This window comes from Sarcophilus harrisii, chromosome 3 (assembly GCF_902635505.1).
Source record: "Sarcophilus harrisii chromosome 3, mSarHar1.11, whole genome shotgun sequence".
In the NCBI taxonomy this organism is placed as follows: domain Eukaryota; kingdom Metazoa; phylum Chordata; class Mammalia; order Dasyuromorphia; family Dasyuridae; genus Sarcophilus; species Sarcophilus harrisii.
The window spans coordinates 439,699,994-439,727,909 of NC_045428.1; the positions used below are offsets into that span (position 1 = coordinate 439,699,994).

Sequence of the window (27,916 nt, forward strand, 5' to 3'; positions counted from 1 at the left end):
ATCGTTCATATCTTTTGACCATCTATCAAATGGAGAATGGCTTGATTGTGAGAAACAATTTTAAATAGGCTTGATAAGGATAGAATCCAGGCAGGAAGATGCCTGAGAGAAATATTATTCTTCAGAAATCCTAAAACAGGATAGCTGATTAAAAAAAATTCAATGACCATTGAATTAGATCCACAAGCCCTTCTTGTACATTATATTACACATGTTATGCCAAATGTTTTTGTGCTACTTTAAAAAACTTGAAATAAATAATTTTATATTTTTCAGTGAATTTGATTGCTGACTGTTTGTAAAATCCTTCTGTAGTACCATAGAGTTCAGGGTCTGAGGCTGCATTATACAAAATTTATTAGAATACTTGAAATTAGAATTCTGGATTAGAACTGGAGTTCAGTGTATTATGTGATCAGTTAGGCCCTTGGTTTGGACTAAAAGCTAGTGAGATAAGGTTGTGTCTCAGGGTGAATAGTGTCATTTTGTTTTCTGTCCAGAGATTATACCTCCTCACCCTGGGTATTAGTCATCTAGTACAGATAGAAAAATGAGGCAAGTCCCTGCTCACAATGAGCTCACATTCTAAATAGTGGTCACAATACATGCAGAAGGGATCAACTACTGGGCAGATGGCAAGGCCTAAGTGTCCTTAGAGTATATTTGCAGGACAGGTGGTAAGGCCTGGGAGTCTTCTGTATTATAGGAAGGATTTCTAAGTAGTGTGAGCAACCATGTGTATCCAGCAAGAGAAGAGAGGTGTAAGGACCCTGCACCAATCTACCACTATTCAGAAGGGGATAGAGTGGGTTGGATAATTGGGATGGAGGGTTTCTTTCCTTCGGAAAGGGGGAATATATGTGTGCAGAATCAGTGTCTATCTGATCAGAAGGTAGAAGGAAAAGGAGGAATTGGCAGAAAGATTAGGGGTCAAGGTTTTTTTTGTACCTGCTTCTTGCTCATCTCAGATGGTATATAATGCTTTTAAAGTTTATAAAATGCTGGAGACATAGGAAACATCTTTAAATTTTAAAACCACAAGATGTTTTCCCCCCTTACTAAAGGTAATATTCATTTGAACAAAATAAGCATATGTATTTTTTGAATTAAAAATATTACAGAATATGAGCTTTTAAAATTTAAATAAAAAATTTTCCAGACACATGAAGTAATTTATATTACAGTCTTATCTTCTTCCTAGACATAAATTTCTGTAAAAAGTCTAGAATGGATTAATAAACAGTTCTGAGCTCTTTGGGAATCAGTGATCATTGTGAGCCAGCTTGGGTAATCAAGGACAAACAATTATCTTTTTTGATGGTTGATCAAAAGAATGCATGTGATATAGTATATCTGTATTTTAATAAGACATTTGAAAAGGTCTCTCATAATATGACTGTCAATTAGAGACATGTATAATAGGTGGTAGTACAGTTAGATAGATTCAGAATTCAGAACTTGTTTTGCTAGATTTCCAAATAGATTGCCAACTTAATTCATGCTGAAGATCTTTCATCTTTGGACCGTTTCATTTGCCTTGTTAAAAATGCCTTTTTTTTTTCAAATATATGCAAAGATAGTTTTCAGCATTTGCCTTTGCAAAATTTTGTGTTCCAAATTTTTATCCCTTCTTTTCCACTATCCTCTCCCATAGACAGCAAGCAATCCAAAATACATTAAACATGTGCAATTCTTCTAAACATTTCCATATTTGCTATGCAGCCCAAGAAAGCAAAACATGAGAAAAAACAAGCAAACAAACAAAAGTGAAAATACTACACTTTGATCCATGTTCAATTTCTATGATTCTCTTTCTGGATTCAGATGACTTCCCATCACAAGTCAATTGGAATTGCCTTGAATCATCTCATTGTTTAAAAGAGCCACATCCATAAGAATTGATTATTACATAACCTTGTTGGCATGTACAATGATCTTTTGGTTCTACTCAGTCATTTAGCATAAATTCTTGCAAGTCTTTTCAGGTCTTTGTGAAATCAACCTACTTGTCATTTCAAAATTACACTAATATTTTCATTACATTCATATACCATAGCTTGTTCAACCATTCTCTAATGGGCATGCACACGGTTATAAAGTGCTCTCCAGAATGGTTGGATCTCTTCACAACTCTACTAACAATGTATTAGTGAGCCTGTTTTCCCACATTCCAACATTTATCATTATCTTTTACTATCATCTTATATTTGCCTTATTTTCAAAAATCAGTTACTTGGATAAAGATAGACTTCTCAAATTTATAGGTGACACTAACAATGATAACCAATATATAAGGTCACAGAATTGGTGTCCAAAAATGTTGAAACTCTGGGTCATCTAATGAAATCAACTTATTTTATGAAAAAAAAATGAGCTATATAAGTTCAGTTTGAGGGAACTATGTTTAGAACACAAGAAAGTCCTGCAGATTTCAGTGGACTGAAATGAGATGATTCAGTATGGTGTTGTTTTCTTTTCTTTTTCTTTTTCCTTTTTTTAAAGCTAACACAGTTTTGGCTGTTGTATTAAAGAGGTCCAGTAGAATATAGGCAATGGTAGGGAAGGGTAGTTCTGCCTTTATTAGACAAGTAGAATGTTGTACTCAGTTCTTTCCCTTTATTATAGGCTGGAGTATGCTAAAAAGAGGATCCTGAGCAAAATGGAAACCATGTTATTGGAGCATAAGTTGAATGAGCTGAGGATGTTTAGTATGAAGGAAAGAAGACTTTGAAACATATTCACAACCTTCAGAGTGTGAGGTATCTTATAGAAAAAAATTCAAATTGCTCCCAAATACAGTCTGAACTTGAAACAGCCAGTTCCTGATGATGCTCTTTGACTGAATCTCAGAACAACAATAATTTCTGTAGTGTAAAAATTGTAGGTAAAAGGTAATAATGAGAAACACATTGGCTGGAAGGAGGCTGTCATTAATGGTCAGTTCACAATAAAGGTTGGAAAATAAATGGAAATATTTAACTAGAATTATGACTGGGTTGGTTATGTAACAAGAGCCAAGTAATAGATGAATAATTGGAATGGTATACATGTATTATGACAGTGCTATCCTATTAGAAAACTTAAAGAAATGCCTTTGGTCTGAACTGCACAGGATGAGAAAGTATCAAGGAGTGTTACCAGGCCCTATGAATTAGGGCTTTTGCAGTTTGCTTATACCTTCTAGATATGTGGTTGCTATAATGTGGTTTTCATGATATATATAAAGATATGTTTGCTTCTTAGAATTTTGTAACTGCAAGTGTTATCCTAATTTGTGCATGTCGTATTAATTAGCTATTGTCCTATATACTTATGTAATTTTAATTGCTTGTTTTTTTTTGTTTTTCACTCCAAATTAACTGAGGTCTACTGAATTATAACTTCATAATGGATGGGGGTGTGGTGTAGAACAGAATAAGTTGTTAGATCTAAATATATATTGGAGGAATTATCCCATTTGCACAAAAATTTGGAAGATTACATTATCCTGGAACCTCATTTCTCTATATCAAGTATCTTCTGTGTCAAATAAATCTTTTTTGGACACATACCGAGTTCTTTTCATTTCCCTATTTTAGATTATGAATTATCAAATGATTATTCAAATGGAGACCTCCTTGCTAATATATTTAGAAATGGATATATATGGGACAAATTGATAAAATCTTTTTATTTAAGAACTTCTCACTCTAATAGAAAACTCTCATTCACATTGCTACAGTTAGTGGCCCTACCCCAAAAAGATTATCCACACTGAAATCTCCTAATGTGTTTCTAGGTAGCAAGTAAATTAGGTAGATTAAAATCGGTTCTCTTCACCCCCCAAGAACAGAATTAGGATTAGGTGAAAATTATAGGCAAGTAGATTTAATTCATTTTAAGGAAGGACTTCCTCATCATAGAGACTGTCCAAAAAAAAAAAGATTAAATGACTTTGTGAAGTAGATGATTTCCCTATTCCTGGAGATGTTCAGAGATTGGATGACATACTTGCAGGAAATTTTAGAGAAGTAATTCATGTTTCAGGGAAAGGTTAGACTCTTGTTAACTCTATTTGTGATTTTCGTGGCAAAGATGCTGAAATAGTATGCTAGTTCCTCCTCTAGTTTATTTTACATGTGAGAAAACTGAGGCTAATAAGGTTAAGTGATTTGCTCAGGATCACAGCCAGATTTAAACACAGGAAGATGAGTTTTCCTGACTGCAGGTCCATCCACTGCACCACCTACCTTCCCAAGGGATGGATGAGAGAACCTCTAAATTTTCTTCCAATTCTATGAGTTTGATTCTGTAATACAAATCTGACTTGGTAAGACCAGGGATGATTATTTTAAAATAGGCATTATTTCCTTTAAACAACTTACATGGTGCAGTGGATAGAGCCCCAGCCCTGGAATGAGGAGGATCGGAGTTAAAATTTGACCTCAGACATGGACTAGCTGTGTGACCCTGGGCACCCCAACCCTCAATCCCCGCCCTAAAGTAGTAAAATACAAACAACATTGTGTTTTGGAAATGTTCAACATTAAAGTTTAAATGAATTCCCACTTTTTTTGAGCAATTATCATTCATTATTCTGTCTAATGTGAACCATCAAGGTTTTGCTGAAATAGATGGGATCTGAGAAGTTTGCTTGCAGTTCTTGCAGCCATCTTGACTGGATGATGACTGTTACTTCTTAAAGAATTCCCCTCCCTAACCCCTGCTTCTTTTGAAATAGTAGTTTCTACCTTTATATGTACTCATTACTCATTAAAAAATTTATTTTAAAATAAAATATTATTTTATTTTTGCCAACTACATCTAAAAACAATGTAAACATTAATTTTTTAAAAATTTTGATAGCAAATTAATTCTTTCCCTCTGTGCTTCCCCTATCCCTCACTGAGAAGGGATATATAGATAAATAGATATAGATATAGTCATGTAAAATATATTTCTATATATATCATGTTATGGAACTCTTCCTCCTAAAATACTCCTCAAGAAAAATAGTTTTAAAAAGTGTTCCTTGATCTGTATTTAGATTATAGTCTTTTCTCTGGAGATAACATTTTTCTTTATAAGTTCTTTGGAATTATTTTAGATCATCATTTTGCTGAGAAAAGCTAAGTCATTCACAGCTGATCATCATACATCATTATTGTTATAATGTATAATGTCCTCCTGGTTCTGCTTATTTCACTTTGCATCATTATAAGTCTTTCTAGATTTTTCTGAAAATATTCTGCTTGTCATTTCTTATAGTATATCCCCCCAATTTTCAATTCTGTCCCCCCACAAAAAGAATTACTATAAATATTTTTGTACATATGGGTCCTTTTCCTTTTTGTTTTTTAATTGCTTTGGGATACAGAACTAGTAGTGGTATTGCTGGGCCAACAGTATGTATGGTTTTATAGCTCTATGGACATAGTTCCAAATTGCTTTCCAAATGATTGAATCATTTGCAACTCTCAGTCTCTGTTTTTCCAATGCCCTCCGACATTTGGCATTTTTCTTTTCTGTCATATTAGGCAATTTGCTAGGTGTGAGGTGGTATCTCAGAGTTGTTTTAATTTGCGTTTCTCTAACAAGTTGAAAGTTAGAATATTTTTTCCTGTCATTTTATGTAGATTTCATTACATTATTGAAAAAAATGCCTGTTTATATCCTTTGACCATTTATCAGTTGGGATATGGCTCTAATTATTACAAATTTGACTCAGTTTTCTATATATTTGAGAAAAATTGCCTTAGAGAAACTTTCTGTAAAAATATTTTTAGTTATGATTACTAAATGTGTATTCCCCTATCCCCCATCCTATTTCCCTTCTATTTATCCTAGTTATTCTCACCTTTGACTCTGTTATTCTGCAGAAATGTTTTGATTACTGCCTTCCCCATTGGTCCTTCTTCTATCAGCATCACTTCCCTACTTTTATCCCTTTCCCTTCCTACTTTTCTGTAGATACATTTGTTTCCAATTGAGTATATATGTGATTCCCTCTTTGAGCCAGTTCCAATGAGAGTAAAGTTTAAGTGCTCTCCCCTCCCCTTGCCACTTCCCCTAACTTCTCCTTCACTATAAAAACTCTTTTAAACCTCTCTTTTGTGAGATATTTTATCCCACTCTACTTTTTCTTTTCATTTCCTCCCAGCATATTATTCTTTGCTAACCCCTTAATTTTATTTTTTAGATACTATCTTATCATACTCAGTTCACACCTGTCTTCTGTCTAATGCTATTTCTAACTGCCTTAATAATGAGAAAGTGTCATCTCACATAGAAATGTAAATAGTTTTGAATCCCTTATAATTTTCTTTCCTGTTTATCTTTCTTGAGTCTTAAATTTGAAAATCAGATTTCTATTCAGCTTTTGTCTTTCAAAAGTAATGCTTGGACATCCTCTGTTTCAATGAATACTCATTTTTTTCCCCTGAAGGATTATTCTCAATTTTTGTGGGGTAGGTGATTCTTGGTTATAATCTTAGTTCCTTTGCCCTTTGGAATATCATTTCTTTATTGTAAATATTACTAAATCTTATATGATTCTGTCTGTGGCTCCATGATACTTGAGTTATTTCTTTTTGGCTCCTTGTAGTATTTTGTCCTTGACGCTTTTGCGTGGCTCAGAAATGGTGAGCAATCACCACTAAAAAAAAAAAAAAGCTGGAGAGATATCTAGGAGCAAAACAAAAGTTTATTGTACGTTCTTGGGAGAATCGGGCATCCCACCCATAGAGCAGGTATTTGAAGGGAGGAGGCACTTTAGGGAGGGTTTACACTTAAATAGTCCCTAACGCAAACACCCCTCCCACCACAGATCCTCATCCTCATTAGATGAGGGTCTTACATTCTAAAAGCAGGAACTACCCAAGAAGTTGAACTTGACCAATAAGAACATAGTTGCCCATATTTGATTGAAATAGGGAGAAAATGATGTCATGGGACTATAGCAGGAAAGGGACTTAAGTATGCCCTTGAATCAATGTTCAAAGACCTTCAAGCCTACTCAAACTCTGAAATAGATGAAGCCTTACTAGATTTTCACAACTGTCTTGAAAGATCTCACCTCATCTTGTTTACTTTCATTTTGGGATCTTTTTGAGCAGGCAGTTGGTGGATTTCTTCAATTTCTATATTATGTCTGGTTCTAGTACATCAAAACAGTTTTTCTTGATAATTTCTTGAAAGATGATTTCTAGGTTCTTTTTTGTGATTATGGCATTTACATAATCCTGTAATTATTAAATTAAATTATCTCTCCTTAGCCTGTTTTCTAGGTTAGTTATTTTTCTAATGTGATTTCACATTTTATTGCATTTTTTTTTCAGTCTTGATTTTGTTTTACTATTTTGTGATGCGTCATAATGTCATTAGCTTCTGCTTTCCCAATTCTGATTTTTAAGGAATTATTTTCTTCAATGAAAGTTTGTACCATCTCTTTCATTTGGGTAATTCTATTTTTTTTTTAAGTTCATTTTATTCATTGAATTTTTGTGCCTTTTTCCCCAGGTGGCTAAGTCTACTTTTGAAGTTCTTTCATATGCATTTTTGTGTCTGTTATTATTAGATGAATTCTATTTTTAATGTATTATTTTCAGTATTTTTATGTTTACTTTACCAAGTTGTTGATGCTTTCATTATTATCATTTTCCAATTTTTCTTCTACCTCTTTCATTTTGAGTTTTAAAAATTCTTTTTGAGGCCTTCCAGAAATTCTTTACAATCCTGAAACCAACTTTTTTTTTTTTTTTTTTTTTTTTTTTTTTTTTTGAGGCTTTGGCTGTAGCTGTTTTGATTTTGTTGTCTTCTGAATCTTGTGTTTTGATTTTCTCTGTTACCAAAACAACTTTTTATAGTTAGGATTTTTTTTTGTTTGCTTATTTTTCTAGCCTCTTTCTTGACTTTTAATTTGATGTTAAAGTTGGGCTCTACTTTCAGCACGCTAAGGAATCTGTCTTAAAACTTCAGGGTTTTTTTGTGCAACTGTTCTGAGAGCTAGTTCTGAGGATCTGTAAATTTTCAGTTCTTCCAAGATGGTATGATCTGAAATGTTTACTTTTGGCCTGTGTTCTGGTCTGTGAGTGACCACAAGCACTCTTTTCTGCCCTGGAATTATGACCAGGGTCCTCACTCCCCTGTCATCAACAATTCTGGTGTGCTGGTGCTCTTCTTCTTCCTGGGACTGAGACTCAAATCTGTATATGGACAATGCAACAGCATCTTGTGCCTTGTGCCATAAAAGGAATCTCTGTAACCTTCTTCTGATGGGTTATTTTGTAGGCTGAGAGGTACAGATGCTGTGCTACTGATTCAGTTGCCCCAAAGGCCTACTGCTGCCTTGCCAGGGAATTGCCCGTGCAGAATTGTGCTCTACTTTCATCTTGGTACAACAGACTTTTACACCGATCTTTTCAGTTGTTTTAGGCTGGAGATTTTTTTACTCTATTTCTTTGTTGATTCTGCCATTTCAGAATTCATTTTGAGTTACTATTTTAAAATGTTTGAAGGGAAATTTGGGAGAGCAAAGTCCCTGCCTTTTTTCTGCCATCTTGGCTTTATTCCCTGAATCATCCTATTATTTTGACAATACTAGGAATTTTTTTTTTTTTTTAAAGTGAAAGAGCAAGCTGAAATTAGAAGGCTATGTCCAGGTGCATGTTTCTTGGGAGGGAATCTGATAGACAGCTGTAGGGATGAACAACATTTCCTTAGAAGAAAGAGATTTGTAAATTTGAAAACCAAACTAGTTTAGTTTGTGGCCATTTGATGATAATCATGGTAGTATGAGATAATAGTAATAATTGAAATTTACACAGTGCTTTAAGGGTTACAATTACAAAGTGTTTTATATATATTCTTATTTGAACTTTTCAAAAACCCTATCAAGAATTTTTAGAAAATGTTTTAATCCACATTTTACAAATAAAAAGTGTTTTACTGATTTACCGATTTTACCGATTTACTGATTTTACCTGGGATTAAATTAAGTGCTGAATGCAAAATTTATTTTTAGAAAGTTTTTGTGACATTTTCTTTACATTAAAAACACAGATTATTCCCACTTTGCAAGAAGTCTCTTATAACAAAATAAAATGGGAAATTTATAATTCAATGAACACATTTAAAAGTACGTATAACATTCCATGTCTATCTTTCTCCATACCTGATTTTTTTTCCTGAGGCAATTAGGGTTAATGACTTGCCCAGGGTCACACAGATAGGAAATATTAAGTGTCTTAGGCCAGATTTGAATTCAGGTTCTCCTGACTTCAGGGCTGGTACACTCTCCACTGAGCCACCTACCTTGCCCCTAAGTTTATATTTACATAAAATTATTTATTATATTTCTATTGTTCTCATGTGCTTTTTAAAAGATAGAGTTTCTAAGTATTTTATACTTTCTGTAGTACATTTAAGTGTATTTTTCTTTTTCTGTTTGTTTGACTAGTATTTTGTAGAAATGCTACAGATTTGTACTGATTTATTTTTATATCCTTCAAGTTTGAAGAAATTATTTCAATTAATTTTTAGTTGACTATTTGGACTAGTTTTTCTACATGCTCTAGAACTGAATTCAAAATCGAATGGAGGATTCAAACATAGATCTTTCTTGGCTCCAAGTTCAGTCTTTGTTCCACTATGTTACCTTCAAGTCCTCACATTGTCTACTGGAGGAAATCCAAAGGACTATCCTTTTAAATAGAATTGCATCTTGTCAGCATTGGAGAAATTGACCATAAATACTGTCAATTAAAGGCAGAATCTACAGCAAGAGAGGCCTGATAAGCTTCAGTTTTGACATAAGATAACTGATCTAAGATGTCAATATTTGTATTTTCAACTTTTCTTACATAATAAGGACAGTGTAGTTAAGGTGTATTTTTGTTTAGGACGGTAAATTTGTGTTAAGAGCCAGAACTTGAAGCAAGGTGTTAAGTCACTAGAATTGATAGAAACAATGCTTATGTTTACACCTTTGAGAGTTCACACATTAGCTCACACATTAGTTCACAAGTTCGGGAGATTCACAAGTCAGAAACCCACAATCCCACTCTCTCAGAGGAGGAGTCATATATAAGAAGCTCTTAGAGCTTCAATCAGTCAGTCAGTTGAGGGGATTGAGAAGCCAGGAGTCGGAGTTGAGGTAGAGGCAGAAGCTGGCAGAGGCAAAAGACTAGCAACTAGAGCTCTCGGAACCAAAGAAAGCTAACTGGGAAATTTTGGGAGAGACAATAAAAGATTGGATTTTACTCCTGGCTGTATTTGAGGTAATTATTACACTCAACTGAAACTAGGGCTGCCTCCAGAAGCTCCCTGAGAAACCTGCTCCCAGAGAACCATCATATTTTAGAAAAAGAACACTACAGATTTGAAAGCTGCACTGACCTTTATTTTCTCTTTTCTATCAGTATCAGTTGACTCATAGTATTTTGGGTGTATGTGAATGAGGAAGAAGCAACAGGGAGGATTTTCTCAAATGGCAATTAAAGATTTTCAGGGCCTTTTTGTAAAAGCTTCTCCACCTTCCCCACTTTTTTTTAACCATCTCTTTGACTAAAAGTCTATTTAAATAAATTTTTATGGCATAATCAGGATGCAAAATATCATTTAAAATTTTAGAATTATTAAGAGGGACAAGCAAAAGCATGATAGGAGATGGTGGCCGGCTCAGTCAGTGCTAAGTTTGGAGAAAAAGTAGAGGGTCATTATTTGCTTAGAAAATGGCACTCTGTACCTTTGTAGGGGTTAAATTAGCCAGGATATTTGAGGAGGGGAGTTCAAGCTAACTAAGCCTGGTGTCGATAAATGAATGTGACTTGGGAAGGGTACTTCTTCCTTGTCTGAATCTCCTGAGGAGGAATTGCCTGATGGAGGCAGGTCTGTGTTTGTTCCATGATTTATGTTGACCTTCAGAGAAGTGGATCATTAATTATGTTATTGCACCTTTTCCAGGATGTTTTGTGCTCCATGGCAAAGGCTAAGTTTTCTGATAAGGGCTGAAACTATGATGATACAGCCTTTAAGTGACAGCCCTGACTTAGCACTTTTGAGACTTTATCCCATCACCCTATGGACATAATTTGAAAGCCTAGTCATAGCAATAAGCTTGGCAGAAGTTGAGTAGTGATCACTAATGGATTGAGCATTAGCAGTAATACCATTAATAGAATATTTAAATAGATTCATCTTTTTTTTCCCCAAATAAGTATTGTATTTGTGCTTTTATTACTTGCATCTTGCTCTGCCATAGAAGCAACAGAATGATGGTTCTTGTGGAAAAAACACAGTGTAGTTTTTCTATACAATTCTTTCATGTGTAATTTATTTAGCTTTTTACTCTACGATCTGGTGAAAACTTTCAGAATATCTGAGATTATACTATTAAAATTTGGTTTTTGAATTTGAACTGGAAAGAAGTTGCTCCTATGAACGTGGATAGCAATGGGAAATTTAGCCTAGAAAAGAGAAGACTTGACTAGTGGTAGGAGTAGGGAACTGAGTATATGATTGCTGTTTTCAGGTTTTTCAAGGGCTTTTGAAATATGTGAGAATAGAGAATAAAGAGTTCATAGTTTGAAAGAATTTAGAGAGATTCTCTTAAAAGTCACAAAAAAGTTTATTTACACCATTGTTGATTGATGAACTACTCTGTAAAGAGAGTCTAGCAATTTGAAATAAGTTTGGGAAGATCTTTATATACTGAAAATTTGGGACTTAGCTAGCAGGTTAACAGTCTACAAGATTGTAAATTATAAGAGATAAGGAAGAAGCCGGGAAGTTTTTTCATCCAGATAAGGAAACCAAAGTCTTTGCAATGTATTGTGGATCAGACAGGAGTTTTTTCAGTTTGTTTGCTTTGTTTTGTTTGTTGCAGAGGACAAAAAGAAGCAATAGATAAGGGTCTTATTGCTCCACATTTCTTAGCTGGGTATGCAGTTTTGAGTAGACCTTTGGCTCTGACCCATCCCTATCATCTGGAAAAAGGAAGGAGATATGTTCTGCTTGACTAACAATAGCAGAAATTAGAGCAATAGATGGTTATTGAGGTAGTTTTTGACTGGAGATAATGGATAACTTTCTAACCACTAGAGTTCTCTCAAAGTGCAGTGCATTTTCTTGGCTAAGTGGAAGGCTTCTCTATTTTTGAAGGTCTCTGGGCAAATAATCATTTGTCAGGTGTGGGTATAAGGATTCCTTCTAGCTGGGATTAGAATGACTATTGAGTTATGGTTGTCTTTTCAAGTGTGTTTATTTTGTTCTATTACTATGTCATAACTTCCTTGAACATATATTTCCTCTGTCCTTTACTGGGAATATAAGTGGATAGGAAATCAGCCTAACAGTAGGTACTAAATAAGTGTATTCATTTATGCCTATCAGTGTTAAATATAAATATGGTTAAAAAGTTGACTTTATTCAAATGGTTCCCTTTGGACCTGTGTTTCAAGATTGAGCTTGCACTTAGCATAGTTCTTAGCAAGTAGTAAGGGCTATACAAGTGTTAGCTATTTTTATTATTATTATCATTACCTGCCTAACTAGTACCCTAGGAGCTCATAGTAAAAGTTCAGTAAGCAATCCCAGGATAACATACTAGGTTACTATCTTGGGAAATATATACTTGGTGCCTTGATTTACCTCTACATTTCTTTACTCCTTTATTAAATGTCAGAACTGACCTCTGAAGTTTTACCCCTTCCTCTTCCAGATGTAACCACCAAGGTATAGCATATTTATTCCTGTTCTGGTAGCAAAAGTACATATTACCATCTGACTGTTGCTAACTTTTTCTGATTTAATTTCTATCAATTTGAATTTGGAACTTTTTTTTTTTAACCCTGTCTTGCTTTTAATAACTATCTATGAAACTGAGACCTGTTTAGCTGAATTCCTGTCCTTCTGCCTAAACCTGACTTTGAGAAATTACATGTTAATTATTTCTTAGCTACCCATATACCTGACTTCATTTCTGTTCTGGTAACTGAGTGTTTCATGTAATTATTAGGTTCTAGCGATGGTAGACATTAACTGGTAACCCCAACACCACTGACATTCATGGAACCATGGAAACCTGTGAGTTTTGAAGCTTGAATCTGTAAGTATCAGGCTTCAGTGATGAAAATCCATTTTCGAAATTTAATTTTTAAAAAAGTAGGAGCCTGTCAACATATATTTGGATGCTTGCTATATGCAAGAACACAATATTCTGAATGTCCTGTCTCTGTTTCTTGTCTCTCCTTTCTTTCTCTCTCCCCATGGCCCTCAGAAAAGGACAGGAGACCAGCTTTGTCATTTCTGCAACAAAATGAAATCATGTTCCTTCAATAGCAACTTTTTGTTTTGCCAGTCATTATTTCCTTAGAATCCTGGGGTGAAAATGGCACAGTTGCAGTATCTGGAAATATGGAGTTAGGGGAAGTTGAAGTATGTGAGGGTTTTAAAGCTTGCTTTTCATACTAAAGCTAGAATTACTGTGATGTTTTACATTTGCACAACACTCGGCAGTTTAAAGCCTTTGGTAGGTTAAGGAAAAATAATCATCCTTGACACTCTTCTCCAAATGCTCTTTTGAGGCCAGAGGAATATCAGGTTCCATTGGTTGAGGATGTGGGATAAATCAGGATTGTTGTATCAAATGATACTTAACAGTGCTTAGCATATAGTAAACACTATACTAATGCTTGTTCCTTTTTTTCTCTCATCATACTCATTAGTATTTTGTTACGTTTACATGCTAGCTAAGCTTTCTTAATAAACAATCACTGAACTTTGAAAAAAATGTTGAGTTTTAATTTGCTTGTTTGTTTGCTTTTTTGTTTCTGAACTGTATTTTGAGATTTTTAACTGAGTTTTCTTAATCTGCTAAATTAACACTCATGTCAAATCATTTAGGTGTTGGTATATAAATGGGAAGATAGCAAGCCATCCTTTTGAGTCAAGAATTCATGAATTTCAATTTCCCTTGTAATCAAGGATATGCTAGAAAATGTTTGACGTTTGATTCTCCAAAGGGGGAAAAATTGAATGGAGGATATATTTTTAAGATCAGTCTGAATAATTTTTTTATCAGAGACGTTAACAATTTCTTCATTATTTATTAAATCTAGATGATCAATAAAACAATAAATTAAGCTCTGATTGGTAGTATTTTCTTGGTGTAAATTACATAATATGGAAAAATAATACTTCTGAACTGATTAGAACTGGTTCCAACATACTCATGCTTGTGACATATATTATTCATGTGACCCTGGCTATATTGCTTAAATCTCTCAGTCCAGATAACTCTGACTATAAATTTCAGATCAAATACCAATTTGAATTGATTAAAAGAGCTTACTCAAATGGAAATTCCCTTCACCAATGAAATCACAACTAGACCATAAGAATTTAGTAAGTATTCAAATCAAATACATATTTATTAAATACCTACCATGTGAGAGGCAGTTTACCAGCCCCTAGCAGCATAAATGTAAAAATTCAGTCCACTTCTTCAAGAAGCTTACAAGCTTTCCCTTACAAGAAGCTCTGTTGGAGAGGATAGCTCATTCAAAGGTAAATGTCATCCAAGGTAGAGTGTTATGGGGGCAGAAAAAGGACTTAGACATAGGGCTCTAGGAAAATTGGAGAAATAACAGTACTTTAATTTAGGGGAAGGTTTTGTGGAAGGGGAGTATCAATAGAGTATTAAAGAAAAATCTGAAAACCAGAGATCAGGAAGGAATACCTTCTTTATATGAGAAATAGCCTTTATGAATAAACAGAGGCAGGAAATGGAATGTAAGTTGAGGACAATTAGCAATTATCTATTTGGGGTAGAGTGTAGTATATGTAAAAGGGAATAATAGTATATACATTTTAAAAATGAAGTTGCATTCTGATTGTAAAAAGCCTGAAACACTAGTCTATGGAGTTGATTTTTTTTTCTTATTGGCAATAGGGAGAAACAGAAGACTTGGGCTCTGTAAAATAATATGCTAAGGCTTAAAGGTCATGAGGTATAGAAAAAGAATTCCAGATTTAGAGTAAATTTGGTTCTGCTTCCTACGAGTTGTGTGACCTTAGATCAATCTCCCAGTGCTTAAGTTTGATGTAAAATGAAGGCTTTGAAAAAGATGACTTTTTAGGGTTCTAAATCCCATTCTGTATTTGTTAGATTTCTTGAATAATTATGTGAAGGATGCTTGAGGAGAATAGAGACTTAGATGCAGGGAGACAAAACATTTAGGTAGCTATTGCAGTAGTCCAAGGAATGGATAATAAAGGCCCGATCTAGATTTGTGGCAGTATTATTAGTTAAAGAGAAGGGAATAGATGCAAAGGATGTTGTGGGTGTAGAATAGCTAGAACTTGAAGACTGGTTGTTGGAATTATCATGGAGCTATAGTCAGAATCACAGAAGATTTAGCTGCTTCCACATTAAAGGAGCGAAGGGCTTAGAAATATGATATTCCAGAAGGCAAAGGAGCTAGGATAACAACCAAGAATCCCCTATCCATCAAAACTGGGTATAATTCCTCATGAAAATACCAGATAGAAAATTTGATTTTCAAATATGAGAGTAGAGAGAGAAGCATAAAAAAAATAAACAGGAAAGAGAAATTATAAGGGATTCCATAAAGTTAAACTATTTGCATTCCTACATAAGAATATACTTCTAAAGCTTAAGAACTTTATCATTCTTGGGACAGTTAAGACTATATAGAGAGAGGATATGGGTGTGGGTTGAATATGATGGGATGATATCTTTAAAAAAAAAAAAAGAAAAATTAAAGGGTGAGGAAAGAGGAGTACGTGGTGAGAAGATAAAAGGGAGAAGTAGAATAAGGTAAATTATCTCACAGGAAAGAAGTACAGAAGATCTTTTTTTAGTGAAGAGGAAGATGGGGAAAGTAGAAGGGGGAGTATTAGTGAAATGTGCATATATTTTATACTCCTGAATATAATATATACTGGCAGTTCATTTGCTCTCTCATAGTTCTTTTTCTGTGACTATTCTTCTTTCTTCCTTCTTACTATGTTTTTTTTTTAAATTTTCCAGATGCCAATAAATACATTTATCAAGCTCCTACTCTATTGATTTTCCAAATTTTATATAGTAATAATCCTTATCCTCTTCCCTTTTTAACAATAACGACAAATGCCACTCACTTTTCAATTTTTAATATTGTGAGTTATAAAAACTGTAATAAGCTGTCAGTTTCATTCACATATAACCCACCCAAATAATTTTCTTTCATAATATCTAAGTAAAATTAATTATTTATTACAGTTTTCATAACTCACTATCTTAAACATGAAAGAACATAAATTATTACTGTATTCCATTCACTTTCATAAAATCCTAGATTGCTAAAGAACCTTTTGAGGTTATGTAGTACAATCCTTTCATTTTATAATTGAGGAACTTGAGACATAAAAAAATTAAGTGACCCTAGATCCAGCAGTCTTTCTTTGGCACTATACTGGTTCCCAAAGGCAAGGAAGATGATAGACTTTGTACCCCTTCTTAGTCAACCCAAATGGGGATACCTACTTTCCTCCCAAGAGGTCTGGGACATAATGGGTCAGCGCTGCAGAAATCACGGAGCAGTAGCCTGATCACTGACAAATTTCACTCAGGGATGCTAGCCTCATTCACTGTGGGGCATTGTAGGTTAATGGGGTATTAAGCCCCTGTTTCTTCCTCCAGATGATCTTGGATCTTTCTTCTTACAGCTTACTTTGTAAAATCTGATTTGTGCTTTCATGGAGTTTATAATTAAAAGATAAAGTGGGGCAGTTAATTACTAACAGTTTGATGCTGTTTTTAGAAAAACTGGAGTTAAGGACTAAAGTAGTCAGGGAAAGCTTCAGTAGAAATTTCCCAGTCTATTGATTATTTCACCAGTACTTGGAAACATATTCATGTCTTCTCCATATTAAAAAAAACAAAAAACAAAAACAAACAACCAAAACACCTTACTTCATCCATCCATTCCGGATAGGTTTTATCCTGTAGCTTTTCTCTTTTCTAGCTAGACTCCTAAAGAAGGTCTTCTATAATTGGTGCTTCCATTTCATTGTCTCTCACTCTTAACTTATTGTAGTTTAGTTTACAAACTCATGATTCAGTTGAAATTACTATCTCCAAAGTCATTGATGTTGTTTTAATTACCAGTATATGGCCTTTTTTCAATTTTCATCTTCCTGCTTTCTCTCTCCATCCTTTGACACTGTTGATTAGCCTCTTCTCTCTAACTTTTTGTGACACTGCTTTCTCCTAGTTCTCCACATACTTGAGTGACTACTCCTCAGTCTCCATTACCAGATCTTCTTCCAGTTCTCACTAATTATGGGTTATCTTATGGGACCGACTGCTTTGTCATGGGGTAGGGGACCGGAAGAGAGGGAGAGAATGAAGAAAAGTAAATTTAATGTTCATGTGAGAGAAGGGAAAGAATTTATTAACAAATCCAGACTTTGCCCTCCCTCTATATCATTTCGCTAGATGATCCTCAGATCCATTTGTGTGTAGCTCTGAATTTCTAGTCTTGTATCCCCAACTACCTCTTGTAAGCATCTCAAATTGTAGAAGACTTAAACAGAACATGCCCAAAACTAAACTAATTTTCTCTTCCCTCAATCCCTTCCCTTCCTCCAAACTTCCCTCTTACAGTTAAGGATCATACCATCTCAATTATTTATTTTTTTCTTTCTTTTACCCATATCTAATTAGTGGCTGAGAACTGTGGTTTTTGCCTTCAGACCTCTCATACACTTCCCTCTCTACTTTAATGCTGAAGGTACAGTACTTTGGTGCAGGCCCTCATCACCTCACACCCCGACTATTGCATTAGACCCTCCTGCCTCGAATCTTCCTAATCTGGTACATCCTCCATTCACTTGTCAACTTGGTTTTCTGTAATGCCAGTTTGATCATATCACATGTTTCCCCCCTTCATTCAATTTAAGTGACTCCCTCCCAGATCAAATATAAAATACTCTGGCTTTCATGGACTTTCATGGTCTGGACCTTCTTACTTCTTACCCCCTTGTATCCTTTAATCTAAAGATATTGTCTTCCTTGCTGTTTCTTACACATGACACTCCATCTTGCAACATAGGCATTTTCACTGATTGCTTGTCATTTCTAGAACTGTCTAGCTCCTCATCTTCACATCCTGGCTTCCTTGGCTTCCTTGAAATGTCAACTCAGGTTCCATCTTCGGTAAGAATCCTTTCCCGATCTTTTCTCTGATAGTAAATCCAAGTTACCTTATATTTATTTTGTTTTTACATAGTTGTTTCCATATCTTTCCCTTTAGACTGGGAAGTAAGAAGTAAGGAGAAAGGATTATTTTTTTTTCTTCTCTTTGTATTCTAGAATTTAGCATAGTGCCTGTTATATAATAGGGCCTTAAATTCTAGTTGATTGACTAGAAAAGATTGGGGCTTGGAAAATAAAACCTTTCTAAGTAGGAAATAGAGAAGAAAAGGGATTTAGGTGTTGGGATTACAAGCACAGCAGGTAAAATAACAGTGAAATTATGTTAATTGTGAATGAGTATGATGTGTACAGAATATTCAGTCTATCTGAACTTGAGAAGATACAATATATGGAAATAAGAGTGAGATGATAGGGTTGAGTTGTGGAAGGATTCAAAAGCCAGGCAGAATAGTTTAAGTTTAAGGTAGTTTGAGCTGGGTCTGGCAGTGGTGTGCATAATAGTGGAACACTGAACCTGGATGAGCAAGGTCAACCAGGAGGCTTAAGAGTATAATTAAGAGATAATGTGCATCTAGATTAGGATGGTATAGCAGGAGAAATTAATAAAAGTTCAGAGAAAAAATATTCTAGATTTCAGTTAAGCAACAAGCATTTATTAAGTGTCTTACATGAGATAGGCATTATGTTAGGAGCTGGAGATATACAGAAATAATAATTTCTGCTTTCCAATTTATATTCTACAGAGGTAAACAGTCCCTGATGGGAAATTTTTCAGCCCAGAGATCATAAAAACCTTCTGAAGAGTAATTTCCTCCTCCCTTGGTCTATTGACTAGAGGGCAGTAAATCAAGATGGGCAGTTGTGAAGTAGTTATACACACACACACAATTATACACAGTTATAGGGCAAAGTTGAGCCTGTTCCTTTACTTTGCTTTTTCATTGAATTGTGTCAGGTGATTTGGGGGAGGGAAGTGTTTTAATTTTGGATTTGCCTTTTGGTCACCCTAGATGAGGTGACTAAAGTAGAGACTTCCATTTGAAATAGGTCCAGCACAACCTTGCAGGTTCCATTTCTTTGACCTTTAAGATTACTTTCCTTCTTGGAGTGACAGAGAAGATGGTTTCCCTAAACTCACATAGGGTTTTTCCATTTTCTTTACATCCTCATATATGTATGATGTCCCCTCAGAGTTTATGTGACCAGTTCACATTTTTGCTAGCCAGTTGGGCCCCCAGAGGGATAGCTGATACCACTTCAAAGATTTTATGGGCAACTTGGGTGACTATCCTGTTAAACCCTAATTTTTAAGCCCAGGCTGGTATGCTTTCCCTTAACAGTCCTCAGTAGGTTCAGTTTGGTGGCACCCACCCAAATCCTTGTCCCCTCAGAAGTTTTGAACTGCAGTGGGGCTAAGATATTGAGTGTCTACCCTATGAATGAAAGAATATGAATGAGCCTCTGGAGAGGGGCTTTTGCCAGTCTCTCTGAGGGGACATTATACACAGATGAGGATGTAAAGAAAATGGAAAAACCTGTCTAAAGACAGGTGAACAGTCCTTGTTTGGAAACGGAGCTAGACAAAGCTTCTTTGTAGATCTGTAATGGGTTTACTACTCCACCTCATCACTGCCTTTCTGAGACAAGGGTGGCATAAACCTCATTTCTCAGGGGACTACACTATATTAGAACTTATGAACCTTCTCCTTCTCACACACTTCATCTCCTTCCCTCACTTGCTTTTTAGCTTTTGTTTATTGTTTTCTCTCATTCATTTGTAAATTCTTCTAGGGCAGAGATTATCTTTGTTTTTTCAGACTTAGATTCCCAGTGCTTAGCACTGTGCCTATCAGCCACATAATAAGTGCCCTGTAAGGGCAGCAAGGGGGCACAGTAGATAGAGTTCAGGGCCTGGAATCAGTAAGATCTGGGTTCAAAACCAGCCTGAGATACTTAGTAGCTTATGACCCTGGGCAAATCATTTCACACTGTTTGCCTCAGTTTCCTCATCTGTAAAATGAGTTGGAGAAGGAAGTGGCTAACCATTCCAGTATCTTTGGCAGAAAATCCCAAGTGGGATGACGAAGACTCAGACATGACTGAACATTAACAGAATAATTTTTTATTGATTGATTGAACAGATTGTCAGTAGCCACTATACTTCTAGCATGGGTGTGAGAGAATGTCCCAGTCTCTAAATAAATACAAAACAAAAAAGCCAGTAGACTTAGAGCTCTGATAAAGATATTTACTCAAATGGTTAGCAACTAGTCTAATTCCAAATTATTTTCTCCTAATCCCAGGGGCACACTTTCCTACAAATATACCCAGAATACTGAAGAGGGAAGAATGGGCAAGAACTTGGAGTACAACAATTAGGCGCGAGTGTTAAGGGATACAGTCATTTTCTCCAGAAAGTACTTTGTCCAGAAGATTCTCATGAAATTTTCTGTGAGTCACTCCCTGCTGTTCTGATGATTCTGGGCTCCATCCTAGGAGTTGATATCAAGTCTCATCTGGATGGGCTGGTCTGCTAAGCTAGGCCTGGTAGGATCCTTGGTGGTTATATTAACTTCTCGCTATAGCCTCCTGATCGTAAGCCTGGAGAGGAAAGGATGTTTTATTTCTGAGAAGCTACTGGTGAATTGGTGGAGCCATGCAGATAGGTGTCTCTTTAGGATGAGTAGCTCTGCTAATCTCCTGTAATCACCTTATTTATGAAGCTATTATGAAACTATTGAGAAAGAAGAAGTGTTTGCTCTCCCTTTCTCCAAATTCTTCTTTACTTAGAAGCTTCTTCCTTCAGTCAGTCATTCCATGTTTCTTTAGGGATTTCAGGTTTTCATTTTTTTCCTTCCCAAATTTCTCTGAGGATTTTATATAGGTAGGAAAGTGGCTGGGGACTAAGGTATAAATGTAGTCTTTGCCTAAAGAGGTGCCTTCTTTGTCTTGCTGGCCACTTCATGTATAATTATAGCATTTAAACCCACTCCACTTTCTAGGGTAGAAAATGTCTATTTTGGGAAAGATTTTTCTTTTCTGTTCATTATCATTTAGTCTCACCAGATTTTTGATTCTTTCCAAAAGCTCACTAAAGCATCTTACTATAAGGCACCTTTTTTACTAACCATCCTGTCTATGTATCCTTTGTACCATAATAGTTTTGTGTTGTTTTCCCTCTTTGAAAACATGGACTGAATTTTTCTTTTCTTTGTATTTTTAGTTTTTTAGAATATTGTAGCATAATAAATAAATGCCAATTGACTAGAGAACATCAACAAGCCCCATGGTTTAACTGAACCATAAGGAGAGAAAAATATAATAAGCATGGGAAGGAAGATTGGAAATAGGTTGGAGTTAGATTGTGAATGGCTTTACAGAGCAGATTTGATGCCTGATTTTATAGGATGAAAGAAGAATATGACTACAAAGTTGATTGGACAGTTTCCCATTTGTAATTGGGAGAATGTTAATTTTAATCAAGTGTGGGGTGGAAATATGAAAGTAAAGTGTGGCATATTCTATAGAAAGAGATATCTATCTCCCCAAGGACTTGTCAGTTTCCTAAATGAGGTGAGACAGGATAAGGTGAGAAGAATTTGCTTTATATTATCACAAAAATGTTGAATAGACATTCATCTTCCGTCAGCTTTCATGTGTAAATTATCATTTTTAAATGGCAAAGGAAGCTAAAAAGAGAGTTTCTGTGCAAGATGTCTGTAATTCTTTTGGTCTATGGTTTAGTTATCACAAAAATATTTCATTCCAAGTAGATGAGATGAATTCTTAAGGAACTTATTGAAAGACCCTTCTATGTGCTGGGGACTAGGACAAGGGAAAAATGAAAGTAAATTGAAGAATTTTTTGTATCACGTGTCAGAATGTTTAGAGCTTGTGTTTAGAGATTGTATCTGATTAGAGATCAATAAGACCTAATATTGACCTGCTTTCTTACCTAAGTGGGGGTTGAGTTTATTCTCACACAAATGTTCATTCTGAAACAAAAATAATTATGTTATATAGGGATGAAGAAAGAATCATAAAGGGAGGGTCAGATTTGTATTGTATCCAGAGAAGCATATGAAATATCCCGAATCCGATCATGGGCTGGATTGTTTCAGGTAGCCAAGCAAACTCACAAAGAGGCTGTCCTTAGGACCTTGGGATGGGGAATCCTCCCCAGCGTGGGGGATGTGGCAGCCGCAGCACACTTGTCAGAGATCCTCTTTGCTTTAGAACTCCTTCCATCATCCAGTGGAGCTTATTTGCAAGGCTGCTGAAGATTGATTTGTGGCATCCTTCGGTTGCAAGTAAAAATCATTTTGCATCTCTCCATCAAAATCAAACCCCATTCTCCTCCCCTCCCCTGCGTTTGCCTCTCAGAGACAAGCGGCTGCATCCCCCATCCTCCCTAAATCCCGAAGGGTGAGAATCGGTCTTTTTCCTCCTTATTACCAAAGAGGATTCTTTGCTACTGCTGTGACTTGGGGCTGCCAGAGAACAATACCCTCCGTGCTCAGCTGACTTCCCTTCCCTCAGTCCCGGCCTGGCCTTGGACTTGGCACCTTCCCTGCAGCAGACAGACGCTGCCCGAAGCTCCCGCGGGCTGCGGGGCCTGCTGCCTGGCCCGCGGGCTGCGGGGCCTGCTGCCTGGCCCTCGGCTCCTACTCGGTGCGCTCTGCTCCAGCGCCCAAGCGCAGTGCTGCTGGGGATCGGGGGAGGTGGGAGCTGGTGGAGCTAGCGCCTGCGCCAGTCCTAGCTCGGGCGGGAGGCGGGGACGGCCACCTCTGCTACCCTGCTGCTCTGCTGTCAGGCTGGAGTCTCAGCTTGGGGAGGGGGAGGAGGGAGAGACAGAAGGGGAGGAGTTGGGAGCAGCGGCGGCAGCAGCAATCTCCAGGGAGGGGATAGGTACATGGGCGGGACCTGGGCATCGTGCTGAGAGCATCCTTCCCCCAGCTCCGTCCTCAGCAGCTGCCAGTGTTTGCTCGTCTCTTGCCTGGTTCCTGACTTCTTTTGTTTTCTCTTTCCTGCCTTGTCTCCGTGGCTTGCTGCAGGACCTGTTTATACCACCTCGGGCTACAAGAAAGCGGATGATGAGATGTCCGGGACCACGTCCACTGTGGACCCTGAGGAAGCACCAGTTCGCACCATTTACTTCAACCAGCCCCAGCAAACCAAGTTCCACGACAACCGGGTCAGGTAAGAAAATCACGGGAGGAGGAGCAAGGAGAAACCGAAGGTGCATGCAGTTAGAATGCTGGTGCCGTTTTCTTTCTAGTGACTCAACTCGCCCAAACAGCAATAGTTGTAGTCAATGGACCCCTCCGGTTTGAAGTACTTGCCTAAAGCCCTTATGCCTTTTCTCTTTTGCTCAGGGGATCCTTTGCCTCCAGCCCACAGAGTTCCTGGAACCCCGAGCAAAGGCTCCCCCTCCCTTCTAAGAGAAGGCTCTTTTCTCATCCCAAGGCCCGTAGCCAACCACTAGATGACATTTCTTGTTTACAGATCATACAGGCATCCTTTAACAAAAAAGAAAGAAATGACACATAAAACTTTGTTACCCAAGCATTGTATCTGGCAGTTATTTAGTCCAACAGCTGGTGTCATAAGAAACAACTACTCTTCATTTGTTTGAGCTTAGAGTTTGGAGAACTAACTTTGCCCAGATGTTACTCTCAGCTTCTCTGACATTAGAATTTGTAGATTTGCAGAATGTTAGCACTAGGAGGTGCCTTAGAGGTACTTTCCAGTCCTCTCCTTTTACAGATAAGGAAACTGAGACTAGAAGGGAAGAAGTGATTTGTCTGAGCTCATATTACAAGTTAGTAGGGACCTACCAGTCCTAGAACCTTGCTCTCTTTGATTTTTAGTTAAACATTCTCTCTTCAAGGGTATGTTTAAAATATTCTTCATTTTTTATTAAAAGAAGAAAATATTTTGACACTTCTGTTAAAGGAAGATTATGTCAGCAACTATTATAAGTGACTATAATTTAGAATGAACAGTGGTATTAACATATGGAATGACTTCTTTCTTGATGAAGAGCATTATGGGTATCATGGATTTTCTCTTTGAGCCTCTGATCAGTTCAATAGAATGACTAATGCCTTATGCCCAAGGATAGTTTTAATATTATTGTTAGAAAATGCACATGCTTTTCTTACTAGGCTTTCAGACTTGGTCTCTGACCTTTGATAGATTGAGATATTGGAGAGATTTGTTTTATTCATTCAGTAGTTTCCAAGCTATTCATATTCCCAGCTTCCATTTTAGAAGAAAGGCTTTCTTTCTGGGTTATTCTGGGTCCAGCCTGTGCTGATATACCTATGTACCTGTATTAATTCATAGTTTTTATTGTAACTTGTATGTATAAAGTAAAAAAAAAATCATAAAACTATTTTACATTAAGACAGGAATTGAACAGTTAGGATATTTTTCTTTCAAGAGTTTGATATGCTGACAAGTGTTCTTGATATTTGACTTCCATAGTTTAGACTTTATTTGTGTTTATATTTATCTTTGTCTTTAAATTCTACAGAGGAAAATGTGATAGGAGAAAGGCATCTTTTGTCACCTTGACTTTGTGAAAAAAGCTTCTAGTTCTTTTCTTAACTTGTATATAAGGACTGTAATAAAGGAAGGTTAATTCCTGCAATTTATACTGGACAAAATTGATTCTTTTTTGGGAGGAGGGGGAGTCTCATTGCAGTTTAATAGCATAAAATTTGAAGGCAGTGTGTTGCATTGTTTAAAGTCTAATATGATGTACATGTAAACTATAGAGTACTAGCAGCAAGAAAAAAATTATAGAACAGGAATTCCCTCCTTCTCTCTTCTCTTATGCCTCAGGATTAAAACCCAGTATAAGTGATCTAAATTAGAATTGAATTAGCTGAACCTTGTAGTTATTAATTATTAAAATATTGCTTTTAAATTTCATAGCATGTACTGTCAGCATAAAATTGATTCAAAGTTGAATACTTAGATCTTGAACATCTAAATGTAATTTGTTTTATGATCCTGAAGCTCATGCATTCTTGATATACAACATATCTGTCAGTAGGAATGATATGCAGAACAATCATGTAACATTGACTCTAGGAGGCTTATCAAAAATAGCATATAGTTTCATCAAGAATTACTGGCAAAACTTGCTTGAACTCTTAATGGTTATCACAGGGTAAGTTATGGCATCGTTTATTACCATAGTGACTTTGAAGTTTACCTTTATTTAACTATTTCAGTCAATTATTAATAATTGTGAAGGCCCTTCTATTTGGCCACAAAGGTTTGTTAAAAACCTTTCTAAAACAGAAAAAAATTGAACATCATGATTTTAGTACTTTGTTTCCTTCTTCTAAGGCATTAGGAAAATCACATCACTCTGAGGAAGAACAGTTTACTAAAAAAAGAATTCTACAATCTCAGATTCTAGACCTCTGATATTTTTCCCTTTAAATATGAAGAATAAATATTATATTGGTTTTTTCCCTCTAGAGACTAATACCAAATAAATTATATGGGGTGGATCACAGTTATATAAAGAGATCTGCAATTTGTTGGGACCTTCCTTAAGTATGGTTCTTGGTTTCTCACTCCTAACTTTTTACTGACTTGGCACATTATTGCCAGGAAGCTAATCTTTTTTTTCCCCACCAAGGATGGGCAGCCAAAGACTTGACTCAGAAAAGGATCAGAATTGGGAATCTTTACTCTGGTGACTATGAAGTTGGCACCTAAAATATGAGATGGAGAACAGGCTAAGCTTTCAGAAAGCAGAGGTAAGGGAATGAGCGTTAATTCTGAGCTTATCTTAGGTATAAAGAATAATATCTTAACTTTAGGAATCTTAGAAAGCAGGAAGAAGAAGATTGCTCTGAAATTCTTTTTGAACTAGTCATGCTGTATGTGCTGTCTTTAATAGCACTGAAATGTAGTACTTTTCCCTGAGCATTTGTCTTTCTAATAGTCCTCTTATCATTTTAAAATCTGTAGCCAAGTCCCCTAGGGACATTTAGGTGGTTCAGTGAGTAGAGTGCTGGGCCTGGAGTTAGAAAGACATCTTTCTGACTTCAAATTTGACCTCAGAAAATATTTGCTCTGGCTATGTGATCCAGGGTTTGCCTGTTTGCCTCAGTTTACTTATCTGTAAAATGAGCTGGAGAAGCAAATGGCAAACCACTCTAGCATCTTTGCCAAGAAAACCTCAAATGGGTTAATGAATTTTTGGAAACAATTGAACAAGAAAAAAATAAGTCCACAAATATTTAAGCTAGAAATAACGTTGCTGGGACTTTAGGAAGCTATGAAAAACTATGTGATAGATAGTATCTGTAAAAGGAGTTCCTTCCATTGACGATATGACCAAATCATAGAATCACCTTGACCTATGTCACTTGGAAATGGGATTTGAAGTAGTTGAAAAAAAATATGACATCGCTCAACATGTGATAATGTAGCAAGTGCCTTTCTATTAACTCGAATGGAAGTCAGATGTTTGTAGCTTGAATTGTGCTTTCAACCCCCTATGAGAGCTAGCTATTTGAAAAAAAAAGCCAGTGAACATTTTTTGTTATATGAATAATCATTTCCCAATTTGATTTATAAAGCTAGTTTTCTCAGAGGTAGATATATCTGTGTTCAAAATAAAATTTAAACACACATACACACAGGCAAAACTCATACATTGAGAAATCAGTATTCATATACTCAGGAACTGGGCCTTGTGCCTAGATGTGGCCTTTCTATGTGGTTGTAAACATCTAATTCTTGAAATGGGACTTCAAAGCTATAAGTCATTTTCACAGATCTTTTGAGATTGAATTCTTAAAAGCAAGATAGGAATGTAACCATATGCCCAGGTATTTAATGCATCATCCCTTTCAAGTGGGAGTTTTCTCTAGCAAAAATAACTCAAGAGTTCAAGCAACCAGTTACTAGAACAGCAGCCAAATAGCATTGGTAGGATTTTAATTCGAAAGGATACATAAGCTTACTTCCTCAGGTAGTCATATGTGTAGCTGAAGTAAAATTGTGATTGTCAATAAAAGGTTTCCTTGAATTCACCGACTTTAAATTATATAGTTGTCTTCCTTTACAAAGTAATGCCAATTTATTGGCTTTGTTTATACAGGGTTATAGTTTTATTTTAGTGTCCATGTAAGTTGTTTATGTGCTAAAAGCCTGGTTTTTGAGAACCTCTTTTTGATATTGATAAGATGAGGTTTTTGCCCCTAAAGAATGAAAGAGAGCAAAACCCTTCTTGGATAAGAATAACATCAACTTATTTTACACTTGAAGCACCTGTGGCCTTATCCTTGTGGCTGTTCCTTCCAACCATATAGATTACACTCCTTCCATGCCTTAAAGGATGATTTTTGACTTACCATGCACTCCCATCTGCAAATTATCACTTGATAGTTAACTGCTGTCAAGGAATCTCTTTAGATCTAGTTTAGTTGGGTATCAGATGAGATGTACACACAGTTCATTTTCAGTATCTTTACTGAAATCCTTTCCAACTTGATAGGACTGACAGCCTGTATTTCATTGGAAAACTTGTGAAATTCGTGGCTACTTCTATGTCACCCTGATGCACTAGAGACGAGCCCGTGGCGAAGAAAGATTTTAGCAAAAAGGGCTATTGTGATATATGATTTAATGCTTTGACCAGTGCAAGTCAAGCAGTGTTTGGTGATCATTACCTACCCTTGTGAC

General features: G+C 36.1%; 1 protein-coding gene across 8 annotated transcripts in view; it reads left to right on the plus strand.

Moving 5' to 3' along the window:
• ATP8A2 (ATPase phospholipid transporting 8A2) overlaps positions 1 to 27,916 on the plus strand; it is a 702,047-nt gene that overhangs the window by 108,146 nt on the left and 565,985 nt on the right. For 5 of the 8 annotated variants that reach the window (XM_031960776.1, XM_031960775.1, XM_031960774.1 and 2 more), the window contains one exon: positions 23,254 to 23,398. In XM_031960776.1, coding sequence (XP_031816636.1) covers positions 23,254 to 23,398 — 145 coding nt within the window. Of the gene's footprint in view, positions 1 to 2,625; positions 2,760 to 12,994; positions 13,085 to 22,349; positions 22,510 to 23,253; positions 23,399 to 27,916 lie in introns of those variants that run through there. The other 3 variants (XM_031960778.1, XM_031960777.1, XM_031960771.1) reach the window with 3 other exon arrangements.